Genomic DNA, 14,045 nt, shown 5'->3' with positions numbered 1-14,045 from the left:
ACTGCTGGTAAATCACAAACAAGTGACGCATTTAGAACAAGAAACTCAGAGGTTTATGTGAACAGCAGTAGAAAACAGTCGGGTGTTTACCGTTTTTCTTAGGTTGAATATTAGTGGAAACTGAGAAGTGTATGTGGTTTGGCCCAGTAGGTAGATACAAATTTGTCCGCATTTGAAGAATGCAAATTTTGCTTATGGCCTTCAAATTTCCCACTACCGATTGTACAATTTTTTGCCCAAGAGTGAATGAAGCTCAACACGAATATTAGCTACCAAGCCTAATCTTTCTGAAGTGCAAATATCGGGTTTGAATGCAGACGGTTCGAAGAATGTCCAAACATTTCCCTTCTGCTTTGTCTCGCGTGAGGTATGCAAACTACATTTTGTTGAGCCTATTTTGTTGCCACGGCAACGTAGATTTTTATCGAGGCCAACCACAGCAAAGCAATACTTTCGTGATATATCGGGATTAGAAATGTAAGTGGTTTTGTGATGACGGGTAGAAGCAACTGGGTTTGACTAAATGACTAAATTTTCAATAGAAAATCAAGTTATTCGGTTTTGATTGAATCTAGTTAAGACTACCTGAGTATATGCTCCTGACAAGAGTTGTTCGGTCAAGCGTATGGATGGATCGGTCGCATGCCACTCTGGATAAGAGCCGTTACTCTCTGCACTGCACTTAGGTGGGCAGCGGCTGACGGAATACTTGATATATTGGCCACTCACTGATCTCATCCCCAAGAAAGCACATACAGAGGAAGCTGAGTAGAGATGTTCCCTCTATGAAAAGCCAACTAAAAAGAACCACCTGTTTTCCTGTGATTGGCTGATATGGGCTCTTTAAATGGCTTTTACCAAAGTAGAATCTAATTTTGTACTTATATCCGAGCGAATCCTCTTGCTATTTGATTTCCTCACATGGGTTTAGAAGAGAATATCACGCATCAACATATGGAATCTCATTGCAATCGGTGCAGAAGAATTCACTCTGTACTAGACATTCAGGAGACTACAGAAAGGGATAAATCAAACTTGCAGTTTCTAGTGGGTGAAGACTGACACAATGGAGAAAAAATTTTCACAATGGTGTCAAGAATGCCGGCAAGTATTATCCGATCCTATTTTTGGCACTCCAATACAGGAGCGGTGCCCACTGAATTTTGATGTCATACGCAATCTCCTCGTCGGATTCCAAAACATCCAAGCCTAAAGCCAGCTGCGCTGTTTAGACTATATAAAATGCAGTCTTGGTTGATAAAGAGTTTGCAAAGCTGGGGAACACAGTACACAGACCACTTTAGATGATTTTAAAAAAAGATTAAGCCGAACTTTAGATAAAGGGAGATTGGACCTTAAACATAGGCACGTGGTGGAATACCACGCACTTAGGCTTTAAGTAGTTGCAATTCAGAGTTGCTCCAATACCCTAACATAAACATTCTACTTGTAAGTGACTCGCGACTAGTGTAACAACGCTGCTGAAACTGTGGACACAATTACAAGGACGGAATCAGACTGCCGGTGGACCAGCATACCATACCATATTAGACACGAAGCTCCAGTGGTCAGGTTGAGATTTATGCACTCTACTTCCTACTGCATCTGTGCCATCGGTTTCCTCGATACAACCAAATGGTTCACGCCGGCACATTACTGCACCATGTATGCTCTCAAAATTTATCGCACAAAGTTGGTACGAATGACTGAATCTTAGTTATCATGGAACAACAATGTGACGGGCAAAACACTGCAGCGTTAATATCAGAGTTAGTGACATTATCTAATCGAAGTTGGGCCTATGACCTGCAGACTCGCTCCAAACTATTTGCGGCCAAAATATACCACAGGTACGTACGTGCCGGAGCTCGCAACCGCAGCGTGGTCAGTCACTGAACGGTGTGGCTGGATGAACGAAGTGCACTAAATGTAGGTTGTGGGTTTGGCTTTTTTCGCTCCGTTTAGAGGATATATCTCCGAGCTCGCAACCGCAGCGTGGCTGGTCACTGAACGGTGTGGCTGGATGAACGAAGTGCACTAAATGTAGGTTGTGGGTTTGGCTTTTTTCGCTCCGTTTAGAGTAATGATATATCTCCATACACCGATAGATAAGTATGTAATTGAAAAATGCGAATGGATTCAAAGCAGCTGGAGGTGCCCTTACACGAAATCATTGCTTTCTGTCGTACTCGAACCAGAGTGGGTCTGGGGTTAGAACATAGCCCCAAATGACATGTTAATCATTTGTGGTGTCAGTGTCTATCGGCTTGTGTGCCTATCCTTTCTTCCGATGTTCTCGTCAACACATAAACGACAGGAAGCCCCACCGTCGTTCCGCACTTTTTCCACTAGGGAGCTGCAGCTTGAAAACCCTGATAAATCATGGACTCCATTGTTTAACGGGTCTGAGACTGTTATGCACAGTCCGTTGTTTATCGATGGCTTTGAACTATATTTTAGTGAAATGTGTGTCTGACTCATTTAGATGTGCAATATGTGCGTAATCGGACTCATAATTAAAGGTTGTGAGGCCTTCGTATGGTGCATTCATACAATAACTATCCAAATGATGGTGACATGGTGCAACATCGCATTTCGTTGCTGCTCGACTCACTGTCATCACCTCCCGAATCCGGTGGTCTGTAAATCACACTTCTCACTTGCGTAAAAAAACCTTCGTCTTCTTGTACATCGGTCATCCTTGCCATCTGTTTCGATTATACACACCTCTAATCCTCTGCTCCTACGAAACAAAAGTCTGAAACTGCTTCCGGACCACATTTTAAAGTCCGATTCATGTATTCAGACAGAAGTAATCACATCTACTCTCAGTCTTGAACAGTATTCGGATATACAGCTGAACGACATCTTTTTTGAAAATGTTTCTTCTTTGAGGAAACAGGGGAAAGTTTTTTGGTGGTCGCTAGACCGCAAACCAAGCAAAGAGCCAGGCTGTGCTCCGACCCCACTCTACCTCAAGCGAAGTATATTAATTTCAATGTCATATTCATTGGACTAACGAAATATCCCATTGGTCTTCCCCGCTGCCACCAAAAGACTTTCCTGATCGCACCCCTGCCTCTTAGCACAGGAATACGCATTGCGGTAATTGGTACCTTTCACATTCACCAGTTCTCACCAGTCATCCTTGCTTTGAGACATTGTGAGCTTACACTCAATAATTTTTGCCTTTATCCGTAGGGTCCTGGCACAGGCATCTGGTGGTATGTTCCTGAGGCACCTACTAAAGTACCTACTATACAGGTTATAAGCTTGCCCAACTAAGTCCTCCTGGGCGAACAAGGTATGAAGGTTACATGTTGAACTCTGCTGTGGAGATACGGGACTTGATTGGTAGGTGGTTGCTGTCCTAGTCAGCCGAGTTACGTGCACAATGGGTGGACCAATATGTTTTGTCCTATCCTCTCGCCCCCAAGGAAAGGACAATAATTATACATCGAGGCTACGAGGTTAACATGTATCCATAGACTGTAGTAGTGTAACTTTCTGCTGTCACGATGATGTGGTGATGGTAGGTGATCCAGCGTGTCTAGCTGGATGAATTTAGATTGTGCCAAAACTAAAACCCCATGAATCTTTGACTACTGCTCGATTGATAGTAGCTAAACCACTCAAAATATAGATTCTCACACATGGTAAGCTGTGACCAGTTTTGTTTTGGGGTGGGAACGGGATTGATACAACCTGACGTTCCGTGTACAGTGTATCAGTGTGCTTCCCCAAACCAGTATTAATCTTCACCAAAAACGGGAAACTGATTTTTGACCACGAAATATATGATGAAGAATCTCGGTATCGCTGGCTAGGAAGAACTGCTCCTTGAACCAGTTGTTTCGACTGCTTCATACTGAACTTCGTTTGCTTGTCCTCTTCATTGTCCTTGTTAAAAACATTCCTTTAAGTCAAAAATCTCATGCTGCCCCAATCTATGCGTCAGCGGTAACCTTGTCATAAGCGTTAAAGCTGACACTTTTGTACACTATAACAAATCGGTGATAAAACTGAGATAACTACCGTTTCGAATCTATTGCTGATAAATACCAGTTGACTCATCCAGCCTGTGTAAGAGGTTTGGTTCCAGAAAAAGTAAAAAATTGCTGAGAAAAAACCGTTTCACAAAATTCGATGGTTTCCCAAAGACCCATACATGTTGCATGATCTAGGTCAGTCAGAGCAAGGGACACTTGGGGGACTAACTTTTGTGGTAACGATTGAAATGAGTGCTCATGCCACCATCAGACGGTTAACCCGTGGAGACTTGGTTCTGTTGAAAGTACAAATTCACTTCAATTTATAAACTGGCGCACGGCTTACGAAATCTGGCTTTATCTTCCACCAACGATATTTGGCCCATCGGTTTTGAGCCAGATTGAGAACCCAGCTTTGAGGTGGGCGCTTGTTTTAAACTGTTTTGAACCGACCGAAACTGAAGACTGCTACCATTCTATGTAACGGAGATGGGCTTGGCATAGCTATGAAACGTATACAGTTGAATACACAAGGCTCGGACAGGTGATTGGGTTGATAGGTTGGCAAGCGGATAAGCAATCAGAAATAGATATAATGAAGCAAAAGCAGCCTAGATAGTTTCATATTCTTCAGTGATATGATTGGCCTATTCAGTATTCACTGCATGGCTACAGGTCCATGCAGGACAGGAAGACTCACAGATCCGCTTCTATGCTCTGAATTAACGATCGAATTTTTCTTTGGATGAACTGTTCACATGACCTATTCTACTTCTTCTGTGGCAGCACCGATGGAGTCGAGGATACAGTTCGTCCTGCTGGTGATTGTTGAAAAATATTTAGCCATAATATGTCTTTTACTTTCTGCTCATCTTACCCCCAATCAGACACTTGTTATCAACGAAAAACAAAATTAACATATTGTGTGACTCCGTCGCGCTTTCGGTTTCCGAAATTTCAGCGTTCTATAGGCCAGAAGGTGAACCGGCGGTCATACTGATGTTTAAATGTGGGATCACTTCCCTCACACTACTGGTACTGACTACCCGAGGAGTCCAACTGTGAATGAAATCATGCTACTTAAACCAGCAGAGGAAACTTTATTGAATATCGTTGCTATGGGATCTCGTATAGTTTCGGAGAGTATCATTATTTTATTGAGTACAAGGGAGTCCATCATGCCTTCAGAACGAACGATTCGAGCGCTCAAAAGTGAACTTCCCCGTCTTGATTAGCCCTCATTTTGTGCGGCTACTCTTTTCTTTATTTTCTTTTCCCTAATTCTTTCGCCGTTGTGGTTGCGTTGCAAGTGCAGTTACGCATGGTCGCCGGTTGGTTTAACTCGCTATGCATGGTCATTTGCCGTCTGGCCAGCACCTCAGACATCGCAGTTACATTCTAAAGTCACGTTCATGTATTTTACCAGTAGCAAAACGTGCTTTGTTATCATGTCACCTAATTGCGATGTGTATTTTGGTTTTCAGGGACTGTTCATTGCCACCATAGTTTCTTACGAATTCAGATCCCCTGAAGCCTTGGGCATTGTCTACACACCAGACACGTGGGTGAGAGTTATCGCATGGCTGATCGTCTTCAGTTCGGTCGTCTTCATCCCTATTATGATGATCGTACAATTTTTAAAGGCCGAAGGATCGATCAAACAGGTGAGTTTAGCAAAAACTGAAATTGAAAAAAATTGAAAATATTGGTGAGGAGAACTCGAGGACTGTACCTAACTAAGAACCCAAGAAGGATGAAAGCAATCAAAGACTGTCGAAGAGTATCGTCAATTTTATAAGTAAGGATATCGCGACATCTCGAATATCGTACCAAATGAAACATGAGGTGGTTGTTGTGTAGTGTGTTTGGTTAAAAAAATAGCACAACCGAAAGACTGAGTTAAGGCTCCCGTCAAAACCAAACTAATGCGCAGATGTTTATTTCGCAAGTTAAGAAAGACTTTTTATCATTGAATAATTTTGACCGATGGCTAGCGACATGCCATTTTATTATATCCAAACGAAGATGTTCTCATTCGGATACTCCCTTTCAGATGCGGTGTCAGGGGATTTAAGTCTGTCCTGGTCCCTCGTGATCGTAAAGGCGCAATAACTGACAATAGAGATATATCATGTCCGTTATAACATTTTGGGTTCGAGCAATTATAAATTATCTACCCTCGCCAGGTGCATGATCTCATTTTCAGCTTTCATAATCAAGACATCAGTGGTGAACATGAACAGTCGGTGGATTTCATTTGCCTTTATTTGTCGTTGGTCTATTGGCTGAGCTGGTCTTTATATATGAGTAGCAGATTTTTTCATATGCTGATACTCGGACTTGCTCTACATTGGTTGGTGCTGTGTCGTTGGTGATTTGGTTACTTTTGCCAAAGCACGATCCTATTGCTTACATTTACAAAGGGGCCTGTGTCAATAGCTACCAGTAAGTAAATTCTCCAAATACCTCCCAGTGATTTATCCATCAAGAGAGACAAATATTTTTAACCCAGATGTTCAACTGAATTCACCAAAATCAGTAGAATATCGGCCAGACAAATAAAGATTCAATCGAAACTTTTACCAACGGAGCAATAGTTATAGTAGTCCCGTCTTAAGTTGTTCTTCGTTCGCAGACGAAGTACACTACTCATAAAGTTGCTGAAAATTCTGCAACAGCTTACGACCGGTTTCACCCGTCTTGGGGCTCATCAAGTAGGCGCAGTCCCCGAGTTTCCGCCAAATTATGTTGCACGAAATTAGCGAATGCACTCATTTGCAAACAAATCTGGTTTTGCGAGATACTCACCTGAAACCCAGCTGAACCTCTCGTCTATGGTGTTTTCAAGCAACTGAGTGTGCTGCACGAGGCCACCTAACGTTTCAGTTGGTACGATGTTCGAGATATCGCGATACATATTTGGACGTAGTACACTACTGATAAGGTTGCTCACGTCTGAGACGTGTTTTACCAATATACTCAGAGTAGTGTTGCCGTAACAAATTGTTCTTTTCATCGGCATTTGTAAATTTCAGTTTATGGAACGGAAGCGTACATTTTTATCGAAAGGTGTCAGACTACTTCAATCTTCGGTCATAGACACTGCACGCAATCTGTCACTAGTCTGTCAGGATGAATAAACCTTGTGCTCACATGTCTCCCATGTCATACCGTTCCCTAAATATTCCCACCCAGGTCAGCCGTATTTGCTCTACACAACATTGCAATTGATGGGTCACAGTCCTATGTCGGAACTTGTAGTGTCCAGTTGGAACGAGAGCTGACTAAACCTGTGTTGTACTTATGGCTTGCCATGTGCCGACACCCATCTATAAGCATGTATTAAGGCACTTAACAGTTGTACCTTAAACGCCTCATGTAAAGTTGTGTCAACAGAGGTTCCAGTCCTATTTAATGTTGTCGCATTTATGTGCTTTTTCGGTATCTTATTTTCATTTGTAGCGTTTACGTTATCTCATAACACCCGAGGATCGCCCGACCTATAAGGACCAGAAACAACCAGCAGTTCTCAAAAGCTCCAAACCCGACAAACAGATTGTGGAGAATGAAGTTGCAGAGGCAAAAGAACCATGAAGTGTATACGTCTACAGTCAATTCCTTATAATCTAGTAAACTTTCGATATTCAAGATTACGGGCCCACTTCCAACTCTGTTATTCCACACCCTACTTCACTCCAACCCGCTTGGAGTGTAAAAACCTCTGAGAGATCTAATGATGAAATTGGATATTCCACCAAACATACCTAACTACATTATTGTTTTATTTCGCTTATGACATTCACTTAAAAACTTGTGACCGGCAACGCAACACACTGATCCGCGCACTTGCATAATAATTTCACCGCTTTACGCCATATAGCTTTTGTTCATTTCGTTTGATTGATTTCGTACAACGGACAGTGTGGTGAGCGTGCTGCTTTGCCTCTAACCATCAGTTATTCAACTATATCACCCACTGACTGACTTTCTGTGTACTTTCAAACAGAGAGATGTTTGGTTATGTTAAAATGTGTTTATTATGGTTTTGTCACCCATGTCACTTAAATCGAGATTCCATTCTATGAAAAGGGTTTTCCGTGCATTTTTATCTTTTTATGGAGTTTCTAACCTGTTTTCAGTATTACTGAATGGATAGTTAGATTGTGAACGCGATTCAAACTACAGTTTCCTCATTTGCCTACAGGTTTATTCCCCCCTATCCTATACTCAAAACTCAGAGAATCAGACTTGCGGTGGTTGTGCTAACAAGCGACAGGTCCCGAAGGTGTTTTCCATTCTGTTGAGTTAGCACAGAATATCAACACTATCACGTACCTATGTTGCTTGCCAGAGACTTGGTGATCCATTTCCTATGTGTTTTGCCATTCACTAGTATGTAGCCGTACTAGACCTCCATAGCCATTCACAGTAATGAACATTTTCTAAATTTCATCACAAGGAAGCACTCAACATGGTTTTTCCGTCAGCCTAGGCCTAACTTCACCGGCTGACATCACGTGATCTGCCTTCGCTACACTGACTGATCTAGTCGCGCACACTAAACCTCACGTGACTTGACCTAATGAATCAGTAGGATTACAGTCGTTTTTACATGACTTCACAACCGTTCAGCTGCACAGGGGGTACCTAAGACTTAAAAATGGTCACTTCCGAAGTCAAACATCACAGATCGTTGTGTAGAATTCCAGTGGCTTCTCTGCATAGATTGACTTCACTTAAAGGACGATATTTCCACTGAAAATTCCTGGGTTTTCTCAAGCTACAAACAATGAATTTGAATTGCCTAGGCATCTGCTCTGATGCCATGAGGCACACTAATGATCTAGCGATTTAACCTTGTTCTATCTGCGTTTGTTTAATACTAGTCAATTAATGCCGCACTATAATGCTCGCATCTTTTCTGGTACCAGTGATTTTCGTCTTCCCACAGAACGATCTTTCTACGTGTGGTCAGGTACATTTTGCGCCACGTAGATGTCGATTCGCCCTTTTAGACGCCCACACAGATACATCCCACGTGCGTCTTTGAGCGCCACCTATAGACGACGTTTGTTCACTAGTGTAGGTGCATGCAACAAAAAGCAGTCGAAGTAATTCATATCCTGGTGGACACACGCAGGATCACAATACGAATCACCCGACAACAGTCTTGTCTAGCGTAGTTGTTCCAAACCAATACTAGCTGGTGTGCAATCTGGATAAAGGCAACCGAATCGTAAAAAGTTGGGGTTGGTACGCTCCGACCTCTCAGGCCCACACAGGACGAGTTGAAATCTACCGTAATTTGTGATTGTTTGGCCCATTCCAAATGCATGTCCTTATCTCGATGAAAGATTTCCTTCTTAAACGGCTAATTTGAGATGCAATGCTATTCAAGTCATCCAGGAGGTACAGCACACTTTCGCTTTTATTAGTTTGTCTACTACCGTTGACCCATGACACCCAAAGGAGGCCAGGAAAGATCTAAAATCTAAAACGTTTGGGAACACTTATGGAATACTTCTAAGGTGCAATAGAATTAACCAGCAGCTTCTTTCGTATGAGCGAAAATCCACTGGTAGTTTGGTGACTAAACCGTTCTGATATTCGAGAGCGTTGGCATTTGGAGACGCATGTAACCTATCTGCAGATGATGTGGAAACAATAAGACATTTTTCTAACGAGCTGCTTTCTGCCCTGTTGTGCACTCAGTCTGAATACTCACGTCTGAACCGGTAGACGTGCTCGCGCTTGAGCGATGCGAGTGGTAAGTCCGGCGCTTCGAAGACCGATCCAGTAACATACCTTGGTTGTGCCGATCGATCGGTCCGCTTGTCAGGACTTCTCAGTCAGGTGATGCCATGGATGCTTAAAACCTTGGGTACTTTTTGTTTAGTTTGGAAAATGGTTGAGGGATTTCTAGAATGCACTGCTGATGAGCTCTAATAAAAGCAAAACTTGAGTCCAGTGTTTCCGCCCTTTGGTGTGGACCCATCAAAATGCTGGTTCCAGGTTACAGGAGCGATCATTCAAACGATAGTGTGAGTGTGCATTCTACAAATCCTGCAAGCACTTTCAACTAATCCATGTTTATTTCTGTTCATGCTCCCCGTTTCACACGCGTGTCCACCACAGCGTGTCCAGGTGGTTATGGTCACAGACTGGCCCAACGCTATCATTGGCTTCACTCACGGTTCACCGTTCGACCAGAAGACCGATATCTGTCGTATTCGTGCTTTACTGTTTTACGGCGATCAGCTAATAGACCTGTTGCTTGCAGTTTGTGGGATATAAGATGCTCTTTTCACGTGAACTATTCAGCAAATTAGTGGATTCTATGGACGTCAACTTAAGCAAACTTAATATCTGAACCTGTGATCCTTGGTTTCATTTTTTTGAGGTGACAATCTACGTACAATTCGGACTCTGGAATTTTTGGCACCAGACCTTCCTGATGAGCCTCAAAAAGGACGAAAATGATAACGGGCTATCTACAACTTGTCGTCAATATTGTAAACAGTGAGATATCAAGAAAACCAGAGATTGTTTAAACTTCATAGGTCGGGAGATATTAGGTTCGAGGCAAGACTACAAAGCGATCAAGAGAGAAGTCAGTGCAGCTAACCTCCTAGGGAAATATGAGAGAGGGTGTGAGAATAATCAAACTTTTCTGTTTGTAGTTTCTTCTACTCAGTCACTTTCAAGCCGTTTATCAGCAAGCTAATATGGACTACTTTCCATCCCCAACTAACCAATCACCCGTGCTATTAATAATGGTCATCTGTTTGCAGCAGAAGTTACATACTGCTAGCTACCCTGATGGAAGCCAGTTGCATGATGCTGGGATGTTGGTGCAGTTCATTCATTCAGTTCACTTAAATGGTATACAATTTGTAATTAGACAACTGCCACGAGCTTTCAGATGAAGGGGTCTTGTATATCGACTACCGAAGCAATGCCTTACTCCGCTTACCATTTTTAGCCACATGGATTATAACATAAGACAATAGTGTATAATTTCGATTGATAATGTCCACTATGAGCAGATGAGTGAGAACCTCGACTGCTCCCCATTCGCGTGTTTGTTTACAGCTTTGGAAGAAATTTGTGACCACCCATAACATGACGTACTGTAGTCTAATTCAAACTGGTACAAACCTCTCGTACGGCATCTGATCAATCGAAATATACTTTATGATGCTTCTGCCAAATCCCTCGATCACCCTGTTACCCTCAGCTCGGTTGCTAAACCTCTCCAGGGCTTTGTTTACTACGAAAACACGGCAATTGGATGTGCTATAATTACAGGCCAGTCTTCTTTCCGTGTAGATCTGTATCGTTCATCCTGCCTGACGTTTTGAATTATATGGTTCCGATAACCTGGAAACTGCTGAAAATTCGACCTACTGTTACCGGATCATCAGAACCATAGGTTGTGAAACAATGTAGTGACATTTCCTACACTCCTGTTTCTATCATCTGGATCAATCGGCCTTGGTTGTAAACTAGTTTTCTCAGTTACAGTCATTTTAAAAAGCATGCGGAAAGTGGTTTGACCTGAAAGAATTAAAAATCACTGACCTTCAGGTTGGTAAATGTTGTACACACTGTACACTGTTGGTTATTCAGTTAAATTATGACCAATGTTGGTGGAATTTCCCATTCATCAACCTGTTTGAGCTAGGTACAATTCACTAAAACCCAAAAGAACTTCCAAAAGCCCGGAAATTATTTTGCATTTTTTGCGTTACTGGTGTTCATTTTCAAAATGCTTACCATATTTCTTCTGTAGCGTAGCAAATGACTGATTGTAAGGGCCGCATCACATCATCCAAAAGATTGCAAACCAATTGTTTGTCCCAATGCTGAATACTTCTTATCAGTAGCTGAAACATCTTTAGTTCACTACGTTACAATGACGTTTGGTGGAACTGCACCCGCAGCATCAGTCACCTGAAAGGCTCGATTTCATATCCCACTCTACGATGTATCCCTCCCTCAAGTTCATCTGTCGCACTCACGGAAACTCCTAAATTCCCCAAAATTGTTGCATCAGTGGTGGCTTTCCCCGACCGAGGTATAGCGGCAGCAGCAGGCGGTAACTCCTAAAACTGCAACAGAAATGCCCCCCCCCCCCGAGGAGCACTGAACCCCTATATTGATGAAGAACAATATTACCCATTGCCACTTTCCATGTACGAATGTTCAAAAAATGCTCTGAGAACCGTCAGAACACAGCTAAATCGTCCTATTGTTGAAGTGTGGTGACTTATCCGCATATAACATTCCGAGAAAAGAAGATCGAGGGACCAGTCCAACTTTTTTGTGTCGCTACAGTTTGAAGATTTGTACAGCCTGCCAGTGACACTGGACACGTGACTGACTAGCTCGTTAAGCTTTCAGTATACCGTTTGACTGAATAAGTAATTTGAGTGTGACATTATCCCTCCACTTGGGTAAATAGAAAGTGATTATCCCTTTTGATGCGTAAGTCGAGATTGTGTTCAGCTATCAGGCACATTCTATGAAGGAATTAGGGAGATCTGAAATGAGAATCCATCGTGTAGGGGAGTCTATCTACCCTGAAAAGCCGGGAAGCACTGTCAAACTGTTTCATCTTTATCGGAAACCAGTGCGCATCTTATGAAACTCATATTTTTGAGACCATGAACTCCGGGCCTTGTGTTGTTGACACCGAGATGTCGGTTCAACCTGGCAGCATTGAATGTCCAACGTCCTTTTCAAACAAACCTCTGCTCATCTCCTTTCCTCCCTAAACATCTGAGTGTTGAGTTTACGAAACACGCATATAAAACCCTACTATGGTAATACATTTAAAGACGGTCCAAGGCAGGTCATTTTTTTCACAGCCTTTGGGTGATCCAGAAGCGGCTTTTTGTGTTCTCAATGGTACGGATATTGTGTTGAGCACAAAGACTCATGAAGCTGTGCCTGACTGGACTGTGTGCAGCCAGACTGACTGGGTCTGTCAGAACCCGTAACCAGTGTTCTCAAACCTGAAGTGTGTTCTGTGAATACGACCGAACAAGGAGGATTTTCCAACCTTCTATTGGTGACCAACGGTACGGATATCACTGTTCCGGCTGACATTTGCTTGTCCAATTAAGGAGAATCGAAATCAAAGGGAGCCGTGTCGGTGGAATATGCGATGCATCATCCTTTGTTCATGTATTGTAAATTCCTAACGTTTTCCCGTCCTTAATTGTAACTCCTGCCCTACTTTCAGCCCCAATGGGTACATGTGAACCGGTATTTGGCCTTCAGGTCACCATTTCGCTTATAACCGCCCCTGTGCTTGAATGCCCCCTGATTGCCTCACGTGCTTGAGCCTGTTTCACTCGCATTGTTTGCAAACCAAGTGGATCACTGTTGCCGACTAGCGTGAACCATTGGGGTTTCCCTATTTCTCACAGCTCTTACTACATTCTACCTAACTAGGGGTTCTGGTGGTACGTGCCACTCGGAGATTACGCTCTGACTCTACCATGTGGTGTGGGTGCTCGCAGCACCGACAACGGCGATGGCTTCATACAACTGTGCTGATCACCATCTCTGTCGTAAGTAGAGCACAAGCATCGCGCTACCTGACCCATCCAAACCGTAATAAACCCGGCACCCAGGGTGGTAACACTTCCGAAGCCACGACTTCAGGTATCCATTGTTTTCCGATGACATGACTGTACCGCATAATCAACAGCCGGTACCCGGCACCCAGGGTGGTAACACTTCCGAAGCCACGACTTCAGGTATCCATTGTTTTCCGATGACATGAACCATACACGGACTGTACCGCATAATCCAACAGCCGGTGGTACAGTGGAAGGATTGTATCGTTTAGTGAAAGAGAGGACCCAGGTGAAAAGTGCTGATGATGTTCGCTAAAACGATACTGTACTGGGAGTTAAGGAGGCATACAGAACTAGCTACTATAGAGCTGAAAGAAATATTGTTTTGGTGCCCTTTTCGCGCTAAACCGAATACCTCACAGGCCACAAAAAACCATACACAGGAGCAAGTCGCCTACCTCACTTTGTA

The 14,045-nt window shown here is 43.0% G+C and overlaps 1 protein-coding gene across 1 annotated transcript in view; it reads left to right on the top strand.

Annotated features, from left to right (window-relative positions):
• The window catches only part of T265_03609 (hypothetical protein), a gene marked incomplete at both ends in the record, with an annotated part of 60,161 nt that extends 52,071 nt beyond the window's left edge, over window positions 1–8,090 (top strand). Inside the window, 2 exons of the mRNA XM_009168144.1 lie at window positions 5,474–5,653; window positions 7,452–8,090. Coding sequence (XP_009166408.1) covers window positions 5,474–5,653; window positions 7,452–7,583 — 312 coding nt within the window. The remainder of the gene's footprint in view (window positions 1–5,473; window positions 5,654–7,451) is intronic.
• Between the last annotated feature and the right edge of the window lie 5,955 nt (window positions 8,091–14,045).

Source organism: Opisthorchis viverrini, assembly GCF_000715545.1.
Source record: "Opisthorchis viverrini unplaced genomic scaffold opera_v5_55, whole genome shotgun sequence".
Taxonomy (NCBI): Eukaryota; Metazoa; Platyhelminthes; class Trematoda; order Opisthorchiida; family Opisthorchiidae; genus Opisthorchis; species Opisthorchis viverrini.
This window is presented reverse-complemented; position numbering and strand designations above follow the sequence as displayed.